Here is a 21,085-nt window from a genome sequence, read left to right as displayed (position 1 = left end):
TGCATATATATATATATACGCATTAACAAATGTTTGCAAATAAATTGCTGCATACAAATTTATTATGTCGAGGCAACTTCATTCTCTGGATCATCAATCTAAGAGAGCGCAGACATACTTATGACATACGTATTAACATATATATATATATATGTGCATATATGTGTGTGCGCATGTCGAAGAAACTTTTGTAGATAACATTTGAGATTCAGGGAGTAACCTCACCCGTCTCCAGCTACACGCCCTTCCAGGTAGACGCTCCCAAATAGCGTACGCTTTTATTCCTAACAGTCTTCTCTTTTAACCAGCGACTGTCGCCAGCTTTTTGTTTCGAACCAAACCGAAGAGATAAAGTCGATAACAGTATCTTATCTTAAAGCATTGAATCATACACAGACATACATACAGACATGCGAACACAAAAGCCCATACATCCCATAAACTTGACTCACGGCCATGGGCACACTGGTCCAATACTTTTGGGAACCCGGCCGATGGGTTAAATAAATTCTGTTGGCCCACACGTAACCCGCGCATTGACCGACGCTCCATGAATCGCAATATATAACAAAGTATTCCAAGTATTCATACATATACATGTTACAGCAACGACCATAGCGTTAGTTCAGGGCCTTATCTGACCTATTAGTTTGTGCGAGTACACAATGCGTTAAATATCGGTCTATAGTCTGTTCGAAATGTGACTACAAAATCAAACAAGTTAGCAGTGCATAACATTCTTGTTAATATTGCTTGTATACTTGCATGTTTTAATGTTGTTCCTTACAAAATAACTAAATTAGTGCCAACAATCTACATAGTAATTGCACATGTGTGACAAATAAACATAAAAAAAAAAGCCCATTACATACGAAAAGATAGCCCAAGTACATATCCCAATACCATCTATCCCATCGAAATTTGATGTACTTTATGAAAATGAGACAATGGTTTTATGAATAGCTATGCAACAGGCAGAAGCATGTAGATCCAACCCCGCAAAGTGTAACATATATATTCCTGATCAACAGGTCGTTCCATGAGCTAGAGAAGCAAATCTGGAACAGCTGAAAATACCAAATATGTTATATTATACACGAATCTATAATATTTCACTCGTTCCTTCATATGCGCGATTTTAATTAGTGAAATTATAATGAATTGCTTGAAATCATTTTTATACCTCGAACCCTTTATGAATGGTTATATCCGACCACCCCGAAATGGGTATCCGACCCCATAAAGTATATATATTCTTGATCAGCATCAATAGCCGCAAGGATCTTAGAACCTATAAGAGCTAGACACTCGAAATTTTAGATGTAGGTGCTGCTAGTGCCTGCGTAGATGGAGTTTGTTTTCGATAATCGATAACTTACTCCGTTTCCAAGCAATCGATACAAATCGATATCGATATCCTGTTTTTTGGGCAATTTTGGTAAATAATAGGAGCTAGAGTCACCAAACTTGACATATAGCTTCTAAAATTGAATATATATATATGCATTTGATGTTGGAAGAAGAGGGTTCAGGGTATCCCCTAGTCGGGAGCTCCTGACTAGAACTTCTTACTTGTTAGAGTTTAGTTTTTCAAACTCATTTCAAACCCTTTCTATTTTGTCCGACTTATGATCAGATTTTAGCAATTCGTAATAGTTGAAGTTGAAGTACCCCAGCTGCGCCATACTCTGTTCCCAGCATAATTAAGAATCTGGCTACTTTAAAAGCTATAAAGACGATCTATCAGAATCCAGCTTACAACAGCTTGCCTTATGTGAAAGAGAACCATTTAAATCAGCGCGAAGTTAGATATTATATCAATTACTTGTAATGCATTACCATACAATATTTCATATGTTTAAGGTGAACGACCAGTTGAAAAATCCAGCCGGATGAGTCAGCGATATTATCACTTAGTCAGCGCTACCGTCATGGGGTGTGTTTCCTTACCAATGCATAAGTCGGCTTGTGATTAGACGCTTAACATAAGCATCAGTCGAGCATGGAACCCATTGAAAAAGCTTGCAAAGTTGCTTTTATGGTTGATATGGGCAATACCTATATCGCATTGACATGGCGCTGAAGATGGATTGCGGAGCGAAAAAAGCTCCGAAACAAAAGGATTGCCAGCAAATAAAAGAAACAATGTTAAAAGCTAATCTTGAATTGCTCAAGTTTAAGTCAATGACCACTTGGGTGCTTCACTTTATAAGTAAGTAAGTACCTGCTATACCCTTGTCGAGGGTATAACAATTTTCTAACGAAATGCGTAACGCGGACCGAAGAATCGACCTATAATAAAGTCCATCTAATAAACACTTTTTAAACCCTGAACCCATTTAAAATGGTCTATTGTATTTGTGCAAAATCCAAATGTATGTAACAGGCAGAAGGAAGCATCTCCGACCGACATAAAGTATATATATTCTTGATCAGCATCAATAGCCGAGTGGATCTAGCCATGTCCGTCTGTCTGTCCGTCCGTCTGTCCACCTGTCAGTCCGTCCGTCTGTCCGTATGTATGAACGCAAGGATCTCAGAACCTATAAGAGCCAGAGCCTTGATGTAGGTGCTCCTAGTGCCTGGGCAGATCGAATTTGTTTCCAATAATCGATAACTTACTCCGTTTCCAAGCAATCGATAAAAAACGATATATATATAATATCTCGGATAATAGCTCCGCGCGGAGATATGACGTTCCAAAATTTTGACCCAAATCGACAAAATGGCAAGGGGTTACATCACGTTTTTTTTCAAAATCGATGTCGATGCGAAAATCGAAACTTTTTCGATGACGATATGACGTTCCAAAACGACATAACTCCGCGCGGACAAAAACGACATAACTTCGCGCGGAGATATGACGTTCCAAAACGACATAACTCCGCGCGGAGATATGACGTTACAAAACGACATAACTCCGCGCGGAGATCGAAACTTTTTCGATGATTTTTTTTGAATATCTCGGGTAAATAATGTCTGATTTTAAAATGTTATACCTTTTTGAATGCGTACGGATCCCTACCATCAATTGGCATTTAAACAAATTAATCAACGATGGATTGAAAAATGTGGTTGACAAAAAACCGACTCGTTCGTAAATTCAACCTTTTTGACGATTTTTTGAATATTTCCGTCAAATAATGTCCGATTTTGCAATTTCATACCGTTTTTGTCTCGTAAGGATCAGTTCTATCGATTGACATCAAAAAAAGGAAATCCAAAATTTTGACCCAAATCGACAAAATGGCAAGGGGTTACATCAAACTTTTTTTCAAAATCGAGATTGGTCCGAATTCAAAACTTTTTCGATGACGATATGTCGTTTTGGAACGACATAACTCCGCGCGGATAAAAACGACATAACTCCGCGCGGAGATATGACGTTCCAAAACGACATAACTCCACGCGGAGATATGACGTTCCAAAACGACATAACTCCGCGCGGAGATGTGACGTTCCAAACGACATAACTCCACGCGGAGATATGACGTTCCAAAACGACATAACTCCGCGCGGAGATATGACGTTCCAAAACGACATAACTCCACGCGGAGATATGACGTTCCAAAACGACATAACTCCACGCGGACAAAAACGACATAACTTCGCGCGGAGATATGACGTTCCAAAACGACATAACTCCGCGCGGAGATATGACGTTCCAAAACGACATAACTTCGCGCGAAGATATGACGTTCCAAAACGACATAACTCCGCGCGGAGATATAACGTTCCAAAACAACATAACTCCACGCGGAGATATGACGTTCCAAAACGACATAACTCCGCGCGGAGATATGACGTTCCAAAATGACATAACTCCACGCGGAGATATGACGTTCCAAAACGACATAACTCCACGCGGACAAAAACAACATAACTTCGCGCGGAGATATGACGTTCCAAAACGACATAACTCCGCGCGGAGATCGTAACTTTTTCGATGATTTTTTTTTAATATCTCGGGTAAATAATATCTGATTTTAAAATGTTATACCTTTTTGAATGCATACGGATCCAAAACGACATAGCTCCGCGCGGAGATATGACGTTCCAAAACGACATAACTCCGCGCGGATAAAAACGACATTACTCCGCGCGGAGATCGTAACTTTTTCGATGATTTTTTTTTAATATCTCGGGTAAATAATATCTGATTTTAAAATGTTATACCTTTTTGAATGTATACGGATCCAAAACGACATAGCTCCGCGCGGAGATATGACGTTCCAAAACGACATAACTCCGCGCGGAGATATGACGTTCCAAAATGACATAACTCCACGCGGACAAAAACGACATAACTTCGCGTGGAGATTTGTCGTTCCAAAACGACATAACTCCGTGCGGAGATATGACGTTCCAAAACGACATAACTCCGCGCGGAGATATGATGTTCCAAAACGACATAACTCCGCGAGGAGATATGACGTTCCAAAACGACATAACTCCGCGCGGATAAAAACGACATAGCTCCGCGCGGAGATATGACGTTCCAAAACGACATAGCTCCGCGCGGACAAAAACGACATAACTTCGCGCGGAGATATGACGTTCCAAAACGACATAACTCCGCGCGGAGATATGACGTTCCAAAACGACATAACTCCGCGCGGAGATCGAAACTTTTTCGATGATTTTTTTTTTAATATCTCGGGTAAATAATGTCTGATTTTAAAATGTTATACCTTTTTGAATGCGTACGGATCCCTACCATCAATTGGCATTTAAACAAATTAATCAACGATGGATTGAAAAATGTGGTTGACAAAAAACCGACTCGTTCGTAAATTCAACCTTTTTGACGATTTTTTGAATATTTCCGTCAAATAATGTCCGATTTTGCAATTTCATACCATTTTTGTCTCGTAAGGATCAGTTCTATCGATTGACATCAAAAAAAAGGAATCCAAAATTTTGACCCAAATCGACAAAATGGCAAGGGGTTACATCAAGCTTTTTTTCAAAATCGAGATTGGTCCGAAAATCAAAACTTTTCGATGACGATATGTCGTTTTGGAAAGACATAACTCCGCGCGGATAAAAACGACATAACTCCGCGCGGAGATATGACGTTCCAAAACTACATAACTCCACGCGGAGATATGACGTTCCAAAACGACATAACTCCGCGCGGAGATATGACGTTCCAAAACGACATAACTCCGCGTGGAGATATGACGTTCCAAAACGACATAACTCCACGCGGACAAAAACGACATAACTTCGCGCGGAGATATGACGTTCCAAAACGACATAACTCCGCGCGGAGATCGTAACTTTTTCGATGATTTTTTTTTAATATCTCGGGTAAATAATATCTGATTTTAAAATGTTATACCTTTTTGAATGCATACGGATCCAAAACGACATAGCTCCGCGCGGAGATATGACGTTCCAAAACGACATAACTCCGCGCGGATAAAAACGACATTACTCCGCGCGGAGATCGTAACTTTTTCGATGATTTTTTTTTAATATCTCGGGTAAATAATATCTGATTTTAAAATGTTATACCTTTTTGAATGTATACGGATCCAAAACGACATAGCTCCGCGCGGAGATATGACGTTCCAAAACGACATAACTCCGCGCGGAGATATGACGTTCCAAAACGACATAACTTTGCGCGGAGATATGACGTTCCAAAACGACATAACTCCGCGCGGATAAAAACGACATAACTTCGCGCGGAGATATGACGTTCCAAAACGACATAACTCCGTGCGGAGATCAAAACTTTTTCGATGATTTTTTTTTAATATCTCGGGTAAATGTCTGATTTTAAAATGTTATACCTTTTTATTGCATACGTTTCCAAAACGACATAACTCCGCGCGGAGATATGACGTTCCAAAACGACATAACTCCGCGAGGAGATATGACGTTCCAAAACGACATAACTCCGCGCGGATAAAAACGACATAGCTCCGCGCGGAGATATGACGTTCCAAAACGACATAGCTCCGCGCGGACAAAAACGACATAACTTCGCGCGGAGATATGACGTTCCAAAACGACATAACTCCGCGCGGAGATATGACGTTCCAAAACGACATAACTCCGCGCGGAGATCGAAACTTTTTCGATAATTTTTTTTATAATATCTCGGGTAAATAATGTCTGATTTTAAAATGTTATACCTTTTTGAATGCGTACGGATCCCTACCATCAATTGGCATTTAAACAAATTAATCAACGATGGATTGAAAAATGTGGTTGACAAAAAACCGACTCGTTCGTAAATTCAACCTTTTTGACGATTTTTTGAATATTTCCGTCAAATAATGTCCGATTTTGCAATTTCATACCATTTTTGTCTCGTAAGGATCAGTTCTATCGATTGACATCAAAAAAAAGGAATCCAAAATTTTAACCCAAATCGACAATGGCGCGGAGATATGACGTTCCAAAACGACATAACTCCACGCGGAGATATGACGTTCCAAAACGACATAACTCCGTGCGGAGATATGACGTTCCAAAACGACATAACTCCACGCGGACAAAAACGACATAACTTTGCGCGGAGATATGACGTTCCAAAACGACATAACTCCGTGCGGAGATATGACGTTCCAAAACGACATAACTCCACGCGGACAAAAACGACATAACTTCGCGCGGAGATATGACGTTCCAAAAGGACATAACTCCGCGCGGAGATATGACGTTCCAAAACGACATAGCTCCACGCGGACAAAAACGACATAACTCCGCGCGGAGATATGACGTTCCAAAACGACATAGCTCCGCGCGGAGATATGACGTTCCAAAACGACATAACTCCGCGCGGACAAAAACGACATAACTTCGCGCGGAGATATGACGTTCCAAAACGACATAACTCCGCGCGGAGATATGACGTTCCAAAACGACATAGCTCCGCGTGGAGATATGACGTTCCAAAACGACATAACTCCACGCGGATAAAAACGACATAGCTCCGCGTGGAGATATGACGTTCCAAAACGACATAACTCCACGCGGAGATATGATGTTCCAAAACGACATAACTCCGCGCGGAGATATGACGTTCCAAAACGACATAACTCCACGCGGAGATATGACGTTCCAAAACGACATAACTCCGCGCGGAGATATGACGTTCCAAAACGACATAACTCCACGCGGAGATATGACGTTCCAAAACGACATAACTCCGCGCGGAGATATGACGTTCCAAAACGACATAACTCCACGCGGAGATATGACGTTCCAAAACGACATAACTCCGCGCGGAGATATGACGTTCCAAAACGACATAACTCCACGCGGACAAAAACGACATAACTCCGCGCGGAGATATGACGTTACAAAACGACATAACTCCGCGCGGAGATCGAAACTTTTTCGATGATATTTTTTAATATCTCGGCTAAATAATGTCTGATTTTAAAATGTTATACCTTTTTGAATGCGTACGGATCCCTACAATCAGTTGGCATTCGTGTATAGAAAGCTTAATAGAAGGGTAAATAAATGGGACAGGTGTGTTTCTTAAGATAACTCGAGCAAACTGGGAATTAACGAGCTTCACTTAGCAAAAACAAACAACTTTAAAGGGTATTTAATCATCGGCGCACTCTCTCCACTCTCCACATGCTACTAAACAAGTATATAAATGTATTTAGCTATAAATAGGAAACAGTTCGACTTAATAAATTTACCCTGAGCATGCCTATTGACAAGCTATAATCTAATCTATGGCTAATGTTAATCTACAAAAGCGACAACGGGTACATTGTTATAATGCCAGTATTCGCATGTAACTGCTATAATTGTTGTCATATGCATGTATACTTAATATTTCTTGTGGTTTTTAAAAACATCTTTTTGTTGTCCAACAGCTTGTCCGACTGATTGCCTGATTATACTTGCCAATGTCCGGCCCGTTTCGTATCAGAAAGCGACGAAATTAAAAAGAAAACATTATGGATTTCGATTAAACAGGAAAATGTATGCCGAATTTCAGTCGGTATTTAGCATGGAAAGATAACGCTCGTGTTTTGCCCATAATCCAAAGAAAAAAGTTTAAAAGTCGATCGCATGGAATTGAAGAAAGTGCCAGCTAAATACATTCACAACTCACCATGAAGAGCTCCAGTGCCAAGGCAAAAGAACCCCTACGCATACCGATTGGAAATGCCGAACTGCGCAAGAATCCGCCGCTCAACCGGGTGACAACGACCAAGTACACCTGGCTAACCTTCATCCCATTGAACTTTTACGAACAGTTTCGACGAGCCGTATACTTTTACTTTCTGCTGATCACGATTGTATCATTTTTCGTTAGTATGTCAGACGAATCGTGCCTCCGTGATATGTTCATAAAAACATATATGCTTTCATTGACACGCAGATGATACCATATCTCCATTAACATCACTGTTGCCACTGCTCTTCGTCATGATTGTGACCGCACTGAAGGAAGGTCTCGAGGATTATTCGCGGTCGAAAAATGATAGAATTGTGAACACAACTAAAGGTTTTTCCAATTAAGTCCGGCAATTTCCATAGGGCTTACACTTAACTATGATTTTTCGGCATTCTTCAGTTACCGTTATACGCAATGGCAAGGAACAACGAATCAATTCGGAATTCATAGTGCCAGGAGATCTTGTTGTAGCAACTAGTGCCAGCTATGTGCCATGCGATATGCTATTGCTGCAGTCGTCTGGATCGGAGAACATGTGCTTTGTGAACACGGCGAACCTGGACGGCGAGACCAATCTGAAACCGATCTTTGGACCAGCCAACTACACATACGATATGCAGTTGGGTTACATCGTTTGTGAACCATCGACGCCGGATCTGTACACATTCAATGGACGCATCGAACTGGCAGTCACAGTGGGAGCAGAGCTCAATCCGGAGCCAATAGCACTGGGAATCGAGAACCTATTGTTGCGTGGTGTCCGCATCAGGGGCCAGGAGCGTGTGGTGGGCTGTGCCATATACACGGGCATGTCCACAAAACTCCAGCTAAATAGCCGATATACGGGCAACAAATCGGCGTCCAGCGAACAATACATCAATAAATTCATCATTGCGCTCATTGTGGGAATGATAGTTGTTGTCTTTATACTCTATCTGATCGAACGGTAAGATTCAGAAGCCGGGTGATGCCAGCTGGAATATATTTCATGGTTTCCCTCCTTGCATTACGTTCAGGCAAAAGGAGGCCAACGTCTATCCGGCTATACACTACTTGGGACCGCCTCCAGACTACAATGCGATTCTACAAATCTTCGAGGACTTTTTATCATTGCTGATTTTGTTTAACTACATGGTGCCCATTTCAATGTATATGAATATTGAATTGTATCGTGTTTTTGGTGCACTATTTATGAAATCCGATCTGAGCTTGTACGATGAAGAGACCGATCAACCCTGTGGAGTAAATGCATCCAACTTGAATGAAGACTTGGGCCAAATCAACATACTGTTCTCGGACAAAACTGGCACACTAACCAAAAATCAAATGATCTTCCTTAAGTGCTACGTTGGAGGTCGCAACTATCATTTACAGAACACCCAATTGTACAGTCCCGATACAGATGAAAGCCACGAGCTGGACACCATGGATGTAAGTAGGCTTGAATTTTGATGCTATGTTCCATCTAATGCCGATCTGTTTGTTTGCAATTGTCAGGCCGAGGTGATGAACTTTTTTGAGGCCTTGTCCGTGTGCCATACGGTGGAGGTTATGGCCAGCTGCAATGAAAAATCCGCCGAAACTCAATCGGAGCACGATAATCTGATAACGACAGACATTATCGACAGATACCAGGCATCCAGTCCAGATGAAAAGGCCATACTTGAGGGCTGCGCCAGATTGGGTCTCATTTACAAAGGCACTGACAATAATACGATGCACCTCAGCCGTAGCTTTGGAGGCGATCTACAATACGAACGCCTGCATGTGCTCGAGTTTAGCTCGGAGCGAAAACGGATGAGCATCATTGTTCGGGACGAGAGCGGTCAGATCTGGCTTTATACCAAAGGCGCTGAAGCTTCCGTTCTGCCGCGCTGCAAGAAAACATCTCCAATTGCTCAGACGGATGTGCAAATAACGGAATATGCCAAGGAGGGTCTACGTACCCTCGCTGTGGCAAGCCGAACCCTAACTGAGGAGGAATATGCCACATTTCTTGCATCATGCAAAAATGCCAATATTCAACTCAGCGATCGAAAGAAACTAATCGAAGAGTGTTACGAGAGCATTGAACTGGGTAAGCTTCCAAAAATATATGTATATCATTTTTTGAAATCTTGCTATAAAGTCTGCTCAGTGAAATAGATAAGCATATATAGACAACATTTCTAAGCAGTGAGTCATGATTCCCATAAATCCTATCGAACCTTAAGCTTAACGAGAGAGAAATATCTTTAAAAAAAATAATTATCAATTTTAAATTTAGTTTAGCGTAGTCTGAGATTTCTAAAAGACTTCTAATGGTTTGTCGTTTCCAGAACTTGAGCTGCTGGGTGCTACGGCTTTGGAGGATGCACTCCAGGACGATGTTGACAAAACGCTGATTGCATTACAGGAAGCTGGCTTAAAGATATGGATACTTACGGGCGACAAGGTGGAAACAGCATTATCCATTGGCATGGCCTGCAAGCAAATACCGCAAGTAGCTGAAGTGCATTTTCTTATCAATATTACCGAACCGGAGGAGCTGCAGAGGCGTTTGAATCAGCTGGAACTGGGCATCGCATCAAATACATCGACTCCCACTTGCCTGGTAATCGATGGTATTACTGTGTCCGCGCTTTTAAGCCAGCTGCCCGATCAATTTGCTGTGGTGGCACTCAACTGCAAGGCTGTGCTCTGCTGTCGTTTGAGTCCACTCCAAAAGAGCGAAATAGTTATGCTTATTAAGAAGTCGGGCAAACATATCACAGCTGCCATCGGTGATGGGGCCAATGATGTGTCCATGATCCAGGAGGCGCACATTGGCATTGGCATTTCCGGTGTGGAGGGCAGACAGGCAGCACGTAGCGCTGATTATTCCATTGCCAAATTTTCTATGCTGCAACGCCTCTTGCTGGTCCATGGCCATTATAATACCGAACGTCTGGCATTTATGGTGCTCTTCTATTGCTATAAAAACATTATTATCACTGGATGCATGGCGCTGTTTCAAGTATATGACTTATATTCGGCTACATCTGTCTATAACGAGCTGTACCTATGGCTGTTCGATATTATTTACATATCCTTCAGTTTCACATATTTGGCCATGTCCGACAAGCATTATAGTGAGAACACCTTGTTAAGGTAAGCTTAGACAATCTAATCAGAATAACATCTGTTTTTATTTTTCAATATCAATCTATGATTTCAGATTCCCGACCCTATACAAAGCAATTGCGCACAATAAGCTCAGCTCATGGAAAACATTTACGATATGGATTTTAAATGGTGTCGTTCAGACTTTCATTATATTTTACTTTGCATTTGCTGTGCTCAACGACAATAATGTCGTCTTCAATGGGGGACAAACTGCCGATTTTTCAACATTTGGTACTATGCTAATAATGGTACTTGTGATTGTGGGAAACCTGAAGGTACTCTTAGTTTCACACTACATGAGTTATCTGAACTTTGCCTTTATTATTGCATCAATATTTGCATTTATGCTAAGCACTTACCTCTACAATTTGGACAGCAGCAGTACTCTTTACCACGTCTACAATATGTTCTTGAGCTCGCTTCCCATGTGGCTCTATATTATTATATGCACGGTGGCATGTTTGCTTCCCGACTTTGTAATGAAAGCCGTTAATGATATGTTTTTAGACCCGCCAGTGCCGAAAGAAATCAGTAAATTCTAAAACGTACACTCCAATGATATTTTTATTATTTTTCATATATTATTGCACTATAAAATATAGTTATAGTCATTAATTAAAAAAAACCTTTATGCTAATATACCATGAGCAATATTAATATAAATATATTTTTGTATTTCACTTTAAATTCAAATCGACTGTTAATATCAAATGTTTCGATTAATCGAAGCAACTACTCGCCTCTTCGATAGCCAACAACCAGGGCTACACAAGTTTCAGCAAGTACAGCTGTGCAATGAAAAATGAATGCCAACTATTAGCTTGCTTGGTTGGCAGTCCGCTAAGGGCTGCAAACGCCTATCGACTATTCGACTATATCGAATGTTTTATTAAGCTATTATTTTTTATATAAAGGCTCAAAATTTAGTTGATTGATTGAATGTATTTTGGATTTTGATTTTTTCTCTACATTTCTCACTCAGCAACTCAGCAGTTGCCCTAAGAAATCAATTGCTAGCAAATTATCGAATGTTTCTCCGTAGTTATCGATAATAAGAATGCATCGATTTTTTTGTTAACATGCCTAATGCAAATAAAATATAATAATAATAAGATAAAAAGTTTTTAATTAGCGAATATAGTGTAGAAATGGAAGTGGAATACGATGATTCCGGCTGGCAGGGCCGTACAAAACAACAGTCAACTACCGAGGTAAACATCAAATTTGACGTTTATGTCAACGCCAAGCCAACCAATCAAAACAAAAAACTTGTTTATTCTTATACACTTGTTTCTAAATAAAGGAACTTCACGAAGATAATCCACAAAAAACGATACAAGAATGTTTAGAAAAATTTCTAACACCCGACTACATAATGGAGCCTGGGATATTTACACAGCTCAAACGCTACTTCCAATCCGGCGGCTCTCCAGAGGAAGTGATTTCAATGTTATCTGAAAACTATAAAGCGGTGGCCCAGATGGCAAATCTGCTGGCCGAGTGGTTAATTCTAGCCGGTGTGAAGGTAACAGAGGTCCAGGCGATGGTAGAGAACCATTTAAAGGAAATGATTCTGAAGTCGTTTGATCCGAAAAAAGCGGATACGATATTCACCGAGGAGGGTGAGACGCCGGACTGGCTTACAGAAATGATCGATCATTATACGTGGCGATCTTTGATATATCGACTAGCTGAAGAATATCCGGATTGTCTGATGCTCAACTTTACAATTAAGTTAATATCAGATGCCGGATTCCAAAGTGAAATCACGTCTATCTCTACGGCCGCCCAACAGATTGAAGTGTTTTCCCGCGTTCTCAAAACATCAATTGTTAAATTTCTGAATAATCCCGACGATGTGCACGGCGCCATTCAGGAGTGCGCCCGGATGGTGTGCCACGGCCAACACACGTATGTCTACTCGCAGGTGTTGATACAAGTGCTAAGTCAGGAACAGAAAGGTGGCTTCAATATGAAGCGCTTATCCCAGGAAATCATCAAATACGCCCTACAAAAGTACATTTGATTCACTTATATATGCCACCAACCTGCTCCCTACTACTAACCATGTTCTCTATGGTTTCTTTAATTTGTTTCAGCAATCAGAATGTGACGCCTATAACAATGGCTCTGAATGGGTCGGCGGTATATCCGCAGGCGTGTCAGGCGCTTACCTCGATGTTAACGCGCAATACCCTTAATCCAGCTGATATAACCGTTCTGTTTCGTAACTATTCGGGCTCTGATCCGCCACCGATAGACCTCATACGGAATCCGCAGTTTTTGGAGCTATTGGTTGATGCGCTATTTCGTTCTGGTGTTAAAATCAATCCGGAACATAAGCCCAAATACGTTTTCCTGCTGGCCTATGCATCGTCTGTTATTGACCAGCCCGCCAAGAAGAGGCCTCTGACCGAAAGAACACTAAATAAAGACGAACTGAAGAGCACCATCCAGGCCATTGAAAAGGCGCACGCTATTTGCAACGTGGACCAGGGCTCCACTGAACTTATAGCCGAGTTACAGACTCTCTACAATTGCATAAAGTAAGCACATTAATCCTAATATGGACCACATGTAGCTGATTTCCGCGCTTTTTTATCCGTATAGGTATCCAGTTGTTGGTGTTGGTGTAATCCGATGGATAGAAAATGTTGTAATGGAGCCATCCTACTTTAAACTATCTACGGACAGCTGTCCCACGCATTTGGCGGTGCTCGATGAAGTAGCTGGAGTGCATCCAACATTGCAGCAGCAAATACTTTTTCTACTAATCCGTTTATTCGAATCCAAGCAGGATGAATTGGAGATACTTGTGCAACTAGAAATGAAAAAGGTGATTCTAGATCGTATGGTTAATCTGCTGACACGCGGCTGCGTTGTTCCAGTGCTGCGATACATCAAACAATGCTGTGCAATCGAGGACACGGATATTTCGTTGATTCGGTACTTTGTTACCGAAGTGCTTGAGACAATAACACATCCCTACTCGGCAGAGTTTGTGCAACTCTTTCTGCCGATGGTTGAAAATGAGGAGATAACTGGCACGATGCGCGGCGAAGGCGATAATGATCCCGTCTCGGAATTCATTGGTATGCCTCCAAAATACAAAGTCTTCATTTTTGATGAATCTTAACTACATTTTACCTCTTGTTTCAGTTCACTGTAAGGCGCATTATACCACTGTATAGCAGACAATTTTTTAGCAATTTAAGTACAAAATTTTTTTACTATAAGCCCACATTCATGTATGTAAATCAGTAAAAGTCCAGTTTTCAACTTTCATATTTGTATTATACAGATGATATTTGTTGTTGTCTAACTCTTCGCACTTGCTTCTATCTCGTCCCCTCTCACTCGTATCGATATTTGTGTATGTGTAAAAAGGAAAAAAATACGTTGGAAAAATTCAAATCACATAGATTTATTGTAACCAATGATCATTAGAATCTCATACAAAGGCGTTCAATTGTATGAACGCGTGTTTACATATAAATATACACTAAATAGTCCGATTATTGTATATATACTCGTCTGTGATGAACTCTTTAAATGTATGACTTTCTTGGATATACTCCCAAACAAATGTAATATTTAACAAAATTTCATTGTTCAAAAAATGACTTAAATATTTACATCTAATGGGTTTGACAAAAAAAAAAAATAGAATATGCCACGTCTATGACTTTTAGATACTTTGTTTATAAATATGAATTAGCTTCGACATGCCGAAGACTGTGCTACAAAACCTGTGCAATTGCCCAGATTTCATTATACTGCAGACACAAATCGTACATTTAATTAGTCGTCGTCCTATTCTGAGTTTTTCAGTCGTCATTAAAAGCAAAACAATAAATTAGGTTTACATAGTTTGAAAGTCCCCAAATATACTACAAATTAAAAAACATAACTAAAAATATAAATGGAAAATCAGAGTCAAGGATAAGCAGACACACCCACTTGTTGCTTATCATTAAATTTGATTTTGTACATCGAATCTTGTACAAATACGGATATCAGTACATATTTTACTTATGGGTCAATTGAATAATTGTTCGTTCGATATTAATAAATTGTAGCTTTGGTTGGCAGCGTTTACTAATTTTGAGCTAATTTACAAATGATTCAATTGCTTTTCTTAACGTCTTTACTATCGCCATCCTTGGCCTGGCCACGTCCCAAAATCTTGGCCAAACTATCCCAAATACCACCAAAGAAAATTGCACAGCACAAATTTTCCAATGGAAGGAAGGGATCATGAATGCCCAACAAGATGGATGACAACTTAAAGTACACCAAGAATATAACAATGCCAAAGTAAACTAAGGCGTGTGGCGCTGAGATCCAATCGGTCTTTTTGTCCAGCACGAAGATAATGGAGGCTAGCAACGATGCTTTCGTATAGCTGAAATAAACCAAAGTGTTCAATCATAAAAACGAAGAATATAGATCAATTATTAGCTTACAATGATGGCTGCATGAATTCCATTGCCGTCGGTGTCCATGCGCCTCTAATGAGGCGCTCAATCAACTTAGTGAAACCAGCGCCGTTGCCCTTCAGGGTTCCGATTATGATCATAATAATCCACGCGTTTGGATACAATTTGGCAGCATGTCCGACGCCATCGTACACTTTCTTTGCACGGTATATTTCCTTCATGGCACTGGCGACAATTTTCACTGGCAGAAATTTGGCCACCTTGTATCCAATATCAAAGGGTGTATAAAATACCAAATACCTGCAAAAGCAATTATCCAATGCTACTTTATGCATACACACTAAATATAACAGTGACTTGAGACTAACCACACAGCTGTGCCCACAAGGAGCTGTCCGGTGTTCTTCAATGGAGCCAATATGGGCTCCCCCAGTAATCCATTAGCCACCATGCCGCCCGCAAATATCACCAGCATTGTGGATAGCCAACAGGCCAGTGGATGCTTCCTCGAGAAGGCCTGAGCGTTGGCGCCTAAATCCTCGCGCACGGCCAGCGCGGCAAGTAAACTGTGCGCGATATCAAAGAACGGAAACATTTTTAGCTTGATGACCTGATTGGCCACATCCAAAAACGCTTCCGGGTCCATGATCACAGCCGATCTTGTATCCTGCCTTCACGGATGATATTCTGAAAGTGCAAATTGTTCAATAATATAATATTAGTTGGATGCTTTGAGTGCATACTGAATGCATATGCCCGAAGTGTCGATAGCTCGGGGAATATACAAATAAATACCCAAAATGGGGTCACATTCTTTGAAAATTGCAAATATGATTAACAAGCACACGAATAATAATAGTATTCAATATTTGTTGGCTTTCAAATGGTTTTTCTTTAGACTCACAACTGCGTTAATAATTATACTTTTTGGGTTTTACAAACGTTATATAATTATAGACAAATTCAAGCAATAACTTGCAAAATTTGTACAAAAATTCGTATTTAACATTTGCGGCATACAAAATAAAAGATGCCCATGTAAGCAGATATACAACCATATGTATATTATCTAAATATGTGTACATACACATAGATTCAAATGCACTTGCTCTGATTTCTTACACTTTTTCTATTGCAGATTCAATTGAAGCACTTTGAACCCGCAGTCGTACCGAGATGTAGAAGTTGTCGAATTGTATGTTAATGTCGAAAAACATAAAAACAAATTCTAAGTCTAAATAAAAATGTCGCTGCTTTGCCAGAGCTCCAAAAATAAATTTCGCTGATGAATCGGCGAGGGCTGTAAGAGGCGCGCGCACCGGGTCCGTGCCTGCCCGCGCCTTCCCGCGCGCGCCAACGTCCGCCCATCCTCCCGCTCATCCGTTTCAACGTATTTTCTTGTTTGTGTGCATATGTACACACTGCTAGCTGGCGCCGACTATTTTTGAGCGGCGAAAGTTTGGAGCGATGTGTATATACATGCACATACACATATATACATGTACATATGTATCTGCGCAATTACAGGAAGCATCAAAGATTTCCATCTACTGTCCACTCGCTTTTCCGGTTGTGTCTCCTTTGCCCAATTATTGTATAAATCATTTTTTATTTACCAAAACTTGCAGCAATATGCGCACTGTGCATACAACTTTCTTAAAAACATACATATGTATATGTATATCTATATATACAGCAAGAATAATTATAAATAATCTAACAAATTACCTACGTCTACACGCGAACAACGGATTGCTGAGTGCAGCACGAGCACGGGGAGACTGGGCTCGAAGCTGGCCCGTATATTACATGCTCATGTCGTTTCGATAATTCTACTTTGCTCTCAGGAATATGTTATATATTTAGAATCCGTGAGTTTTTGTTCAGAGAAACAAACCACATATTCGCATGCATGTGTGCGTAAATAGCTGATTAGACAGACGGCTAAGAGGACTGTGTCTCATAATTGGAAGTTTCGGTGTACGTGTATGTAAGCAGAAAGGTGCATGCAAGAATATATATTGATATATATACATATATTTATACATGCATACATATGTATACTTCTTGTGACACGCAAAGGAGATGCTTTTGCCCGGCTCACTTAATAATTACATATGTATGTATGTATATTATTTTTCAAATCGCAAACAGTGGTCACATTGTTCCTTAGCTACTTCTTGTGCTTATCATGAGACCGATAAGAATTGAATTTACTTGGGGTAATCGATAGGTTTTGCGCTGGACTTAATCGATACATCGATGTCTTAAATATCAAAATTGTTAATGTTTTTTGACATCACTAACTTACTGTATTTTTTGTGTTTTTACAAATTCTAATTAAAACTTTCAATACTTCAGCGAACTCCTTTTTACCAAATCCGTCCAAACAAGACAGAATCTCGGCATAATTTGTAAACAAATCCACAAACGCTTCACAAAAACATTTTAAATAACCAATATATTTACATATATATATGCATACATATGCATATTGTTTGCACAAAATCTGGTGCATATCTTACATTGCCTTTAACAATAATATAAAGGCCCCACGACGAAGAGGTAAGTGCAGTTCATTTGACATCGCTACTCGTGTTTACAAAAAAGTATCAAAAGCAAGTTTCTGCTTCATTATATTGTTAATTTGCACCCAGCAAACATATGTATGTGCGTATGTTTGTATAAAAAAGCCATTGACCATGCACGCTCACACAACCCACACGCACGCACACACACACACACACACACTAACGTACACACACAGACACATACGCACTTTTTGTGAATCTTGGCTTATTTGGTAAAACTGATTTGCACAATTTAAAGGTCGCAGCATTTGCAGGGGAATTTAGGTGAAGGATAACGTAACGTATTATGGTTCTAATCTGGGATAAATCCCGCAAATTCTGGTATTAAGTAATTTATGCACATAAAGCACATTCAAGCTATCGTATTTGTCAATTACTAAACGTCAACAGTGGCAGATATCGTATCACGCACATATATGTATGCATGTATGTATGTATGTGTGTGCTTGCAGCAACAACATCAACAATTGCGAAAATAGAGAGTTGTGTTGTAATCACATTATAAAAGCTAAGTGGCAATTGTATCGTACATACATAAATAACTAATTGATTGATCAAGTTGCCACAGGAGCAAGGAGCCTGGGCCCAATTTGAATGTACACGCGTGCATGTGAATATATATTTGTCTGTGTCTGTGTGTTGTTTGTATGTATGTAATGTTTGAAACGGGGCGTTGATTTTCAGATGGCTTCCAATTCATCTAAGAAAAACAAATCGTCTGGTTTGCGCATATTGTGGATACCAGGACGAAAAAGCCATCCGAAAGGTCGATTGAGTTCTACAAACAAACACATCTCGTATTCGCCCACCCAAAAGAAAAGCGAGGTGTGGACCTTGGGCGGCAGCAGGGCCCAAACTGAACTAATTGACTTGTGAGTATATTGCAAATACATATTTCCTTCAAAAAAAAAAAAAAAAAAGAAACAGACACGTACTATATAAATCAAAGAGATGAGCGACCGCAACATTAAGCACATACTGTTGACAATCATATATGTATGTAAGCTAACATATAAAAAACATTAGCAGGCCAAGCCAAACTTCAAATGTTTTAACTGTGTTTTTGTAACTATTTTTTTTTTTTTTTTTTATTTATTTATTTTTTTTGTAGTAAGATATATAATATTTACATACATACATAGCTTCGATGCTGAAGTGAATTGATTGTATTGTATTATAGATATTTGATACGTTTATCACATAATATTTTAGGCCCTCGCCGGAAATCAACGGTGCTTCGACATCATCATTGGCTCTATTGGGCGCCATGTCCTCAACGCTTGTGAAGAGTGTAAAGGGGGATTCCCTGAATCGTAATAACATAACACCAGATGATGCCACGGCTGTCTCAGAATGCGCCACACTGCCAACAACTCCAGTTGCCGCAATATCTCCAAATTTAAATAGTCCACTCTCGGAGCTGGCTCCGTCGACACCCTCAACAACCTCAACAGCAATGGCATCCCCGATTGTTGTGACAACAGTTGAAATTCTTGATTTAGTAAGTCTGAGAGACATACATATTTAGCTAAATTCTGATCTTCTGATCCTGAAACAACAGCACAATATTTTAAACCCCGATGATTTGCCGAAGGTGCCATCAATCGGCGAAACAGATTTGTCCACATCGGCTGTCGTATTAAATAGCTCAGCAGGAACAACAGCTTCGATAACCACCAATTCATCTCCATTAGCAAACCGCAAAGCCCACAATCAGCCAGCGGCCAACAACAGCTCGCCACATAAGAGCAGATACAGGAACCACAACAACAATCAGGTTCATTAAATTGAGATCGCGGTTTAACAATCAGACTATAATTTTTGTTCTTTCTGTAAGCAGGATGATATAAATTCCATCGAGAGTATTTCCAGTTTTAATAGAAATCAGGTAAACGCAAATTTCGAATGGATTGATGATATGGTGCAGCAACGCAACTGTAGTGAACTGATGCACAAAAACAAACGTAAAAAATCAAAAAAATTGGTAGATGCCAAGGAATCGGATCAATTGGATGGCCGTAAAATCAAGGAAAAGCAGGGATTGGCACCTTACGAGGACAATGACGAAAAGGTGGTTAAATGTCTCTATTATTCTCTCATGTGCTGCGACTGTACAATATCATAGATATAGATATATAGTAATAAAGATTCAAACAAAAAGCGCATATGCACGTACATATGCCAGTGTATGTAGCTTAAGAATGTATGCATTTAAAAACAACCTGCTCAAATATTTTGTATGTATGTATGAACTTGTACATTTTTATACGGAACAAATGATAATTTGCCTATAAGTCTGTGTATACGTACAAATCCATTATTCGAAATAACCATGACCAAGTATTCCATTTAATATTAATTTGTCAACATTTGAAAATGAAACGAATTTATGCAGCGCACACATTTCCAACATAGCCAAAACCGTAATATCGAAATATATCTATATAATTGAAGTTTTTGAATTAATTTACCCAGACATGCAACAGATATGTATTATATGGCTATTTGATATTTTTTTTTTATATACACATGTATATTTTCCTGTAAATAAAGTGAAAGCATTTGTTTTCTATTTATACTTAAAAATAATATTCAAAATAAAGTGAATATCATAAGCAATTGTCACTCATTAGCATTTGCATACTCTAACATCATCATCATCATAATCTACATACTTATGCATATGCACATGCATACATGCAACCATACCAAGTTCCTTTCAAAACGGATCCTGTTGCACAGGATAAGTA

At 39.8% G+C, this 21,085-nt stretch overlaps 4 protein-coding genes across 9 annotated transcripts; 3 read left to right on the top strand and 1 right to left on the bottom strand.

The window, feature by feature from the left end:
• Positions 1-508: 508 nt before the first annotated feature.
• Positions 509-11,911, top strand: LOC6631480 (phospholipid-transporting ATPase IF). 2 transcript variants are annotated; one of them, XM_032440059.2, is made up of 9 exons: positions 509-572; positions 1,864-2,212; positions 7,854-8,298; positions 8,366-8,491; positions 8,561-9,107; positions 9,178-9,592; positions 9,659-10,238; positions 10,480-11,290; positions 11,358-11,911. In XM_032440059.2, exons 3-9 carry the CDS (start codon positions 8,097-8,099, stop codon positions 11,845-11,847), a joined length of 3,171 nt encoding a protein of 1,056 aa, XP_032295950.1. In that variant the 5' UTR covers positions 509-572; positions 1,864-2,212; positions 7,854-8,096; the 3' UTR covers positions 11,848-11,911. The 2 variants fall into 2 exon arrangements, with proteins under 2 accessions (XP_032295950.1, XP_002055425.1); XM_002055389.4 differs by having other exon boundaries at positions 1,864-2,216.
• Positions 11,912-12,356: 445 nt separating this feature from the next.
• On the top strand, positions 12,357-14,590 carry TH1 (negative elongation factor complex member TH1). Its single transcript, XM_002055390.4, has 5 exons — positions 12,357-12,516; positions 12,609-13,321; positions 13,405-13,851; positions 13,916-14,397; positions 14,465-14,590. Exons 1-5 carry the CDS (start codon positions 12,454-12,456, stop codon positions 14,494-14,496), a joined length of 1,737 nt encoding a protein of 578 aa, XP_002055426.1. The 5' UTR covers positions 12,357-12,453; the 3' UTR covers positions 14,497-14,590.
• A 123-nt stretch (positions 14,591-14,713) lies between these two features.
• Positions 14,714-17,626, bottom strand: LOC6631482 (trimeric intracellular cation channel type 1B.1). Of its 3 annotated transcripts, none has more exons than XM_015170941.3 (4): positions 17,473-17,626; positions 16,113-16,431; positions 15,772-16,044; positions 14,714-15,710 (listed from the first exon to the last, which is right to left on the bottom strand). In XM_015170941.3, exons 2-4 carry the CDS (start codon positions 16,388-16,390, stop codon positions 15,431-15,433), a joined length of 831 nt encoding a protein of 276 aa, XP_015026427.1. In that variant the 5' UTR covers positions 16,391-16,431; positions 17,473-17,626; the 3' UTR covers positions 14,714-15,430. The 3 variants fall into 3 exon arrangements, with proteins under 3 accessions (XP_015026427.1, XP_015026426.1, XP_002055427.1); XM_015170940.3 differs by having other exon boundaries at positions 17,477-17,614; XM_002055391.3 differs by lacking the exon at positions 17,473-17,626 and adding an exon at positions 16,867-17,168.
• A 407-nt stretch (positions 17,627-18,033) lies between these two features.
• Positions 18,034-20,528, top strand: LOC6631483 (mucin-2). 3 transcript variants are annotated; one of them, XM_015171193.3, is made up of 6 exons: positions 18,034-18,309; positions 18,574-18,959; positions 19,020-19,207; positions 19,548-19,836; positions 19,897-20,112; positions 20,176-20,528. In XM_015171193.3, the coding sequence occupies exons 2-6, from the start codon at positions 18,930-18,932 to the stop codon at positions 20,458-20,460; spliced, it is 1,008 nt and encodes a 335-aa protein (XP_015026679.1). In that variant the 5' UTR covers positions 18,034-18,309; positions 18,574-18,929; the 3' UTR covers positions 20,461-20,528. The 3 variants fall into 3 exon arrangements, with proteins under 3 accessions (XP_015026679.1, XP_002055428.1, XP_015026677.1); XM_002055392.4 differs by lacking the exon at positions 18,574-18,959; XM_015171191.3 differs by lacking the exons at positions 18,574-18,959; positions 19,020-19,207.
• Positions 20,529-21,085: the final 557 nt, after the last annotated feature.

Source organism: Drosophila virilis, chromosome X, assembly GCF_030788295.1.
Source record: "Drosophila virilis strain 15010-1051.87 chromosome X, Dvir_AGI_RSII-ME, whole genome shotgun sequence".
In the NCBI taxonomy this organism is placed as follows: domain Eukaryota; kingdom Metazoa; phylum Arthropoda; class Insecta; order Diptera; family Drosophilidae; genus Drosophila; species Drosophila virilis.
This window is presented reverse-complemented; position numbering and strand designations above follow the sequence as displayed.

Coding starts and splice junctions, on each gene's coding strand:
- LOC6631482 (XM_015170941.3), bottom strand. CDS start 16,390: ATGGACCCGGAAGCGTTTTTGGATGTGGCCAATCAGGTCATCAAGCTA. Junction 16,045..16,112: donor CTTGTGGGCACAGCTGTGTG/GTTAGTCTCAAG, acceptor TTGCTTTTGCAG/GTATTTGGTATTTTATACAC. Junction 15,711..15,771: donor GAATTCATGCAGCCATCATT/GTAAGCTAATAA, acceptor GGTTTATTTCAG/CTATACGAAAGCATCGTTGC.
- LOC6631483 (XM_015171193.3), top strand. CDS start 18,930: ATGTACACGCGTGCATGTGAATATATATTT. Junction 19,208..19,547: donor CAAACTGAACTAATTGACTT/GTGAGTATATTG, acceptor ATAATATTTTAG/GCCCTCGCCGGAAATCAACG. Junction 20,113..20,175: donor GGAACCACAACAACAATCAG/GTTCATTAAATT, acceptor TTCTGTAAGCAG/GATGATATAAATTCCATCGA.
- TH1 (XM_002055390.4), top strand. CDS start 12,454: ATGGAAGTGGAATACGATGATTCCGGCTGGCAGGGCCGTACAAAACAA. Junction 13,322..13,404: donor ATCAAATACGCCCTACAAAA/GTACATTTGATT, acceptor AATTTGTTTCAG/CAATCAGAATGTGACGCCTA. Junction 14,398..14,464: donor TCCCGTCTCGGAATTCATTG/GTATGCCTCCAA, acceptor CTCTTGTTTCAG/TTCACTGTAAGGCGCATTAT.
- LOC6631480 (XM_032440059.2), top strand. CDS start 8,097: ATGAAGAGCTCCAGTGCCAAGGCAAAAGAACCCCTACGCATACCGATT. Junction 8,492..8,560: donor AATTGTGAACACAACTAAAG/GTTTTTCCAATT, acceptor GGCATTCTTCAG/TTACCGTTATACGCAATGGC. Junction 9,593..9,658: donor ACGAGCTGGACACCATGGAT/GTAAGTAGGCTT, acceptor TGCAATTGTCAG/GCCGAGGTGATGAACTTTTT.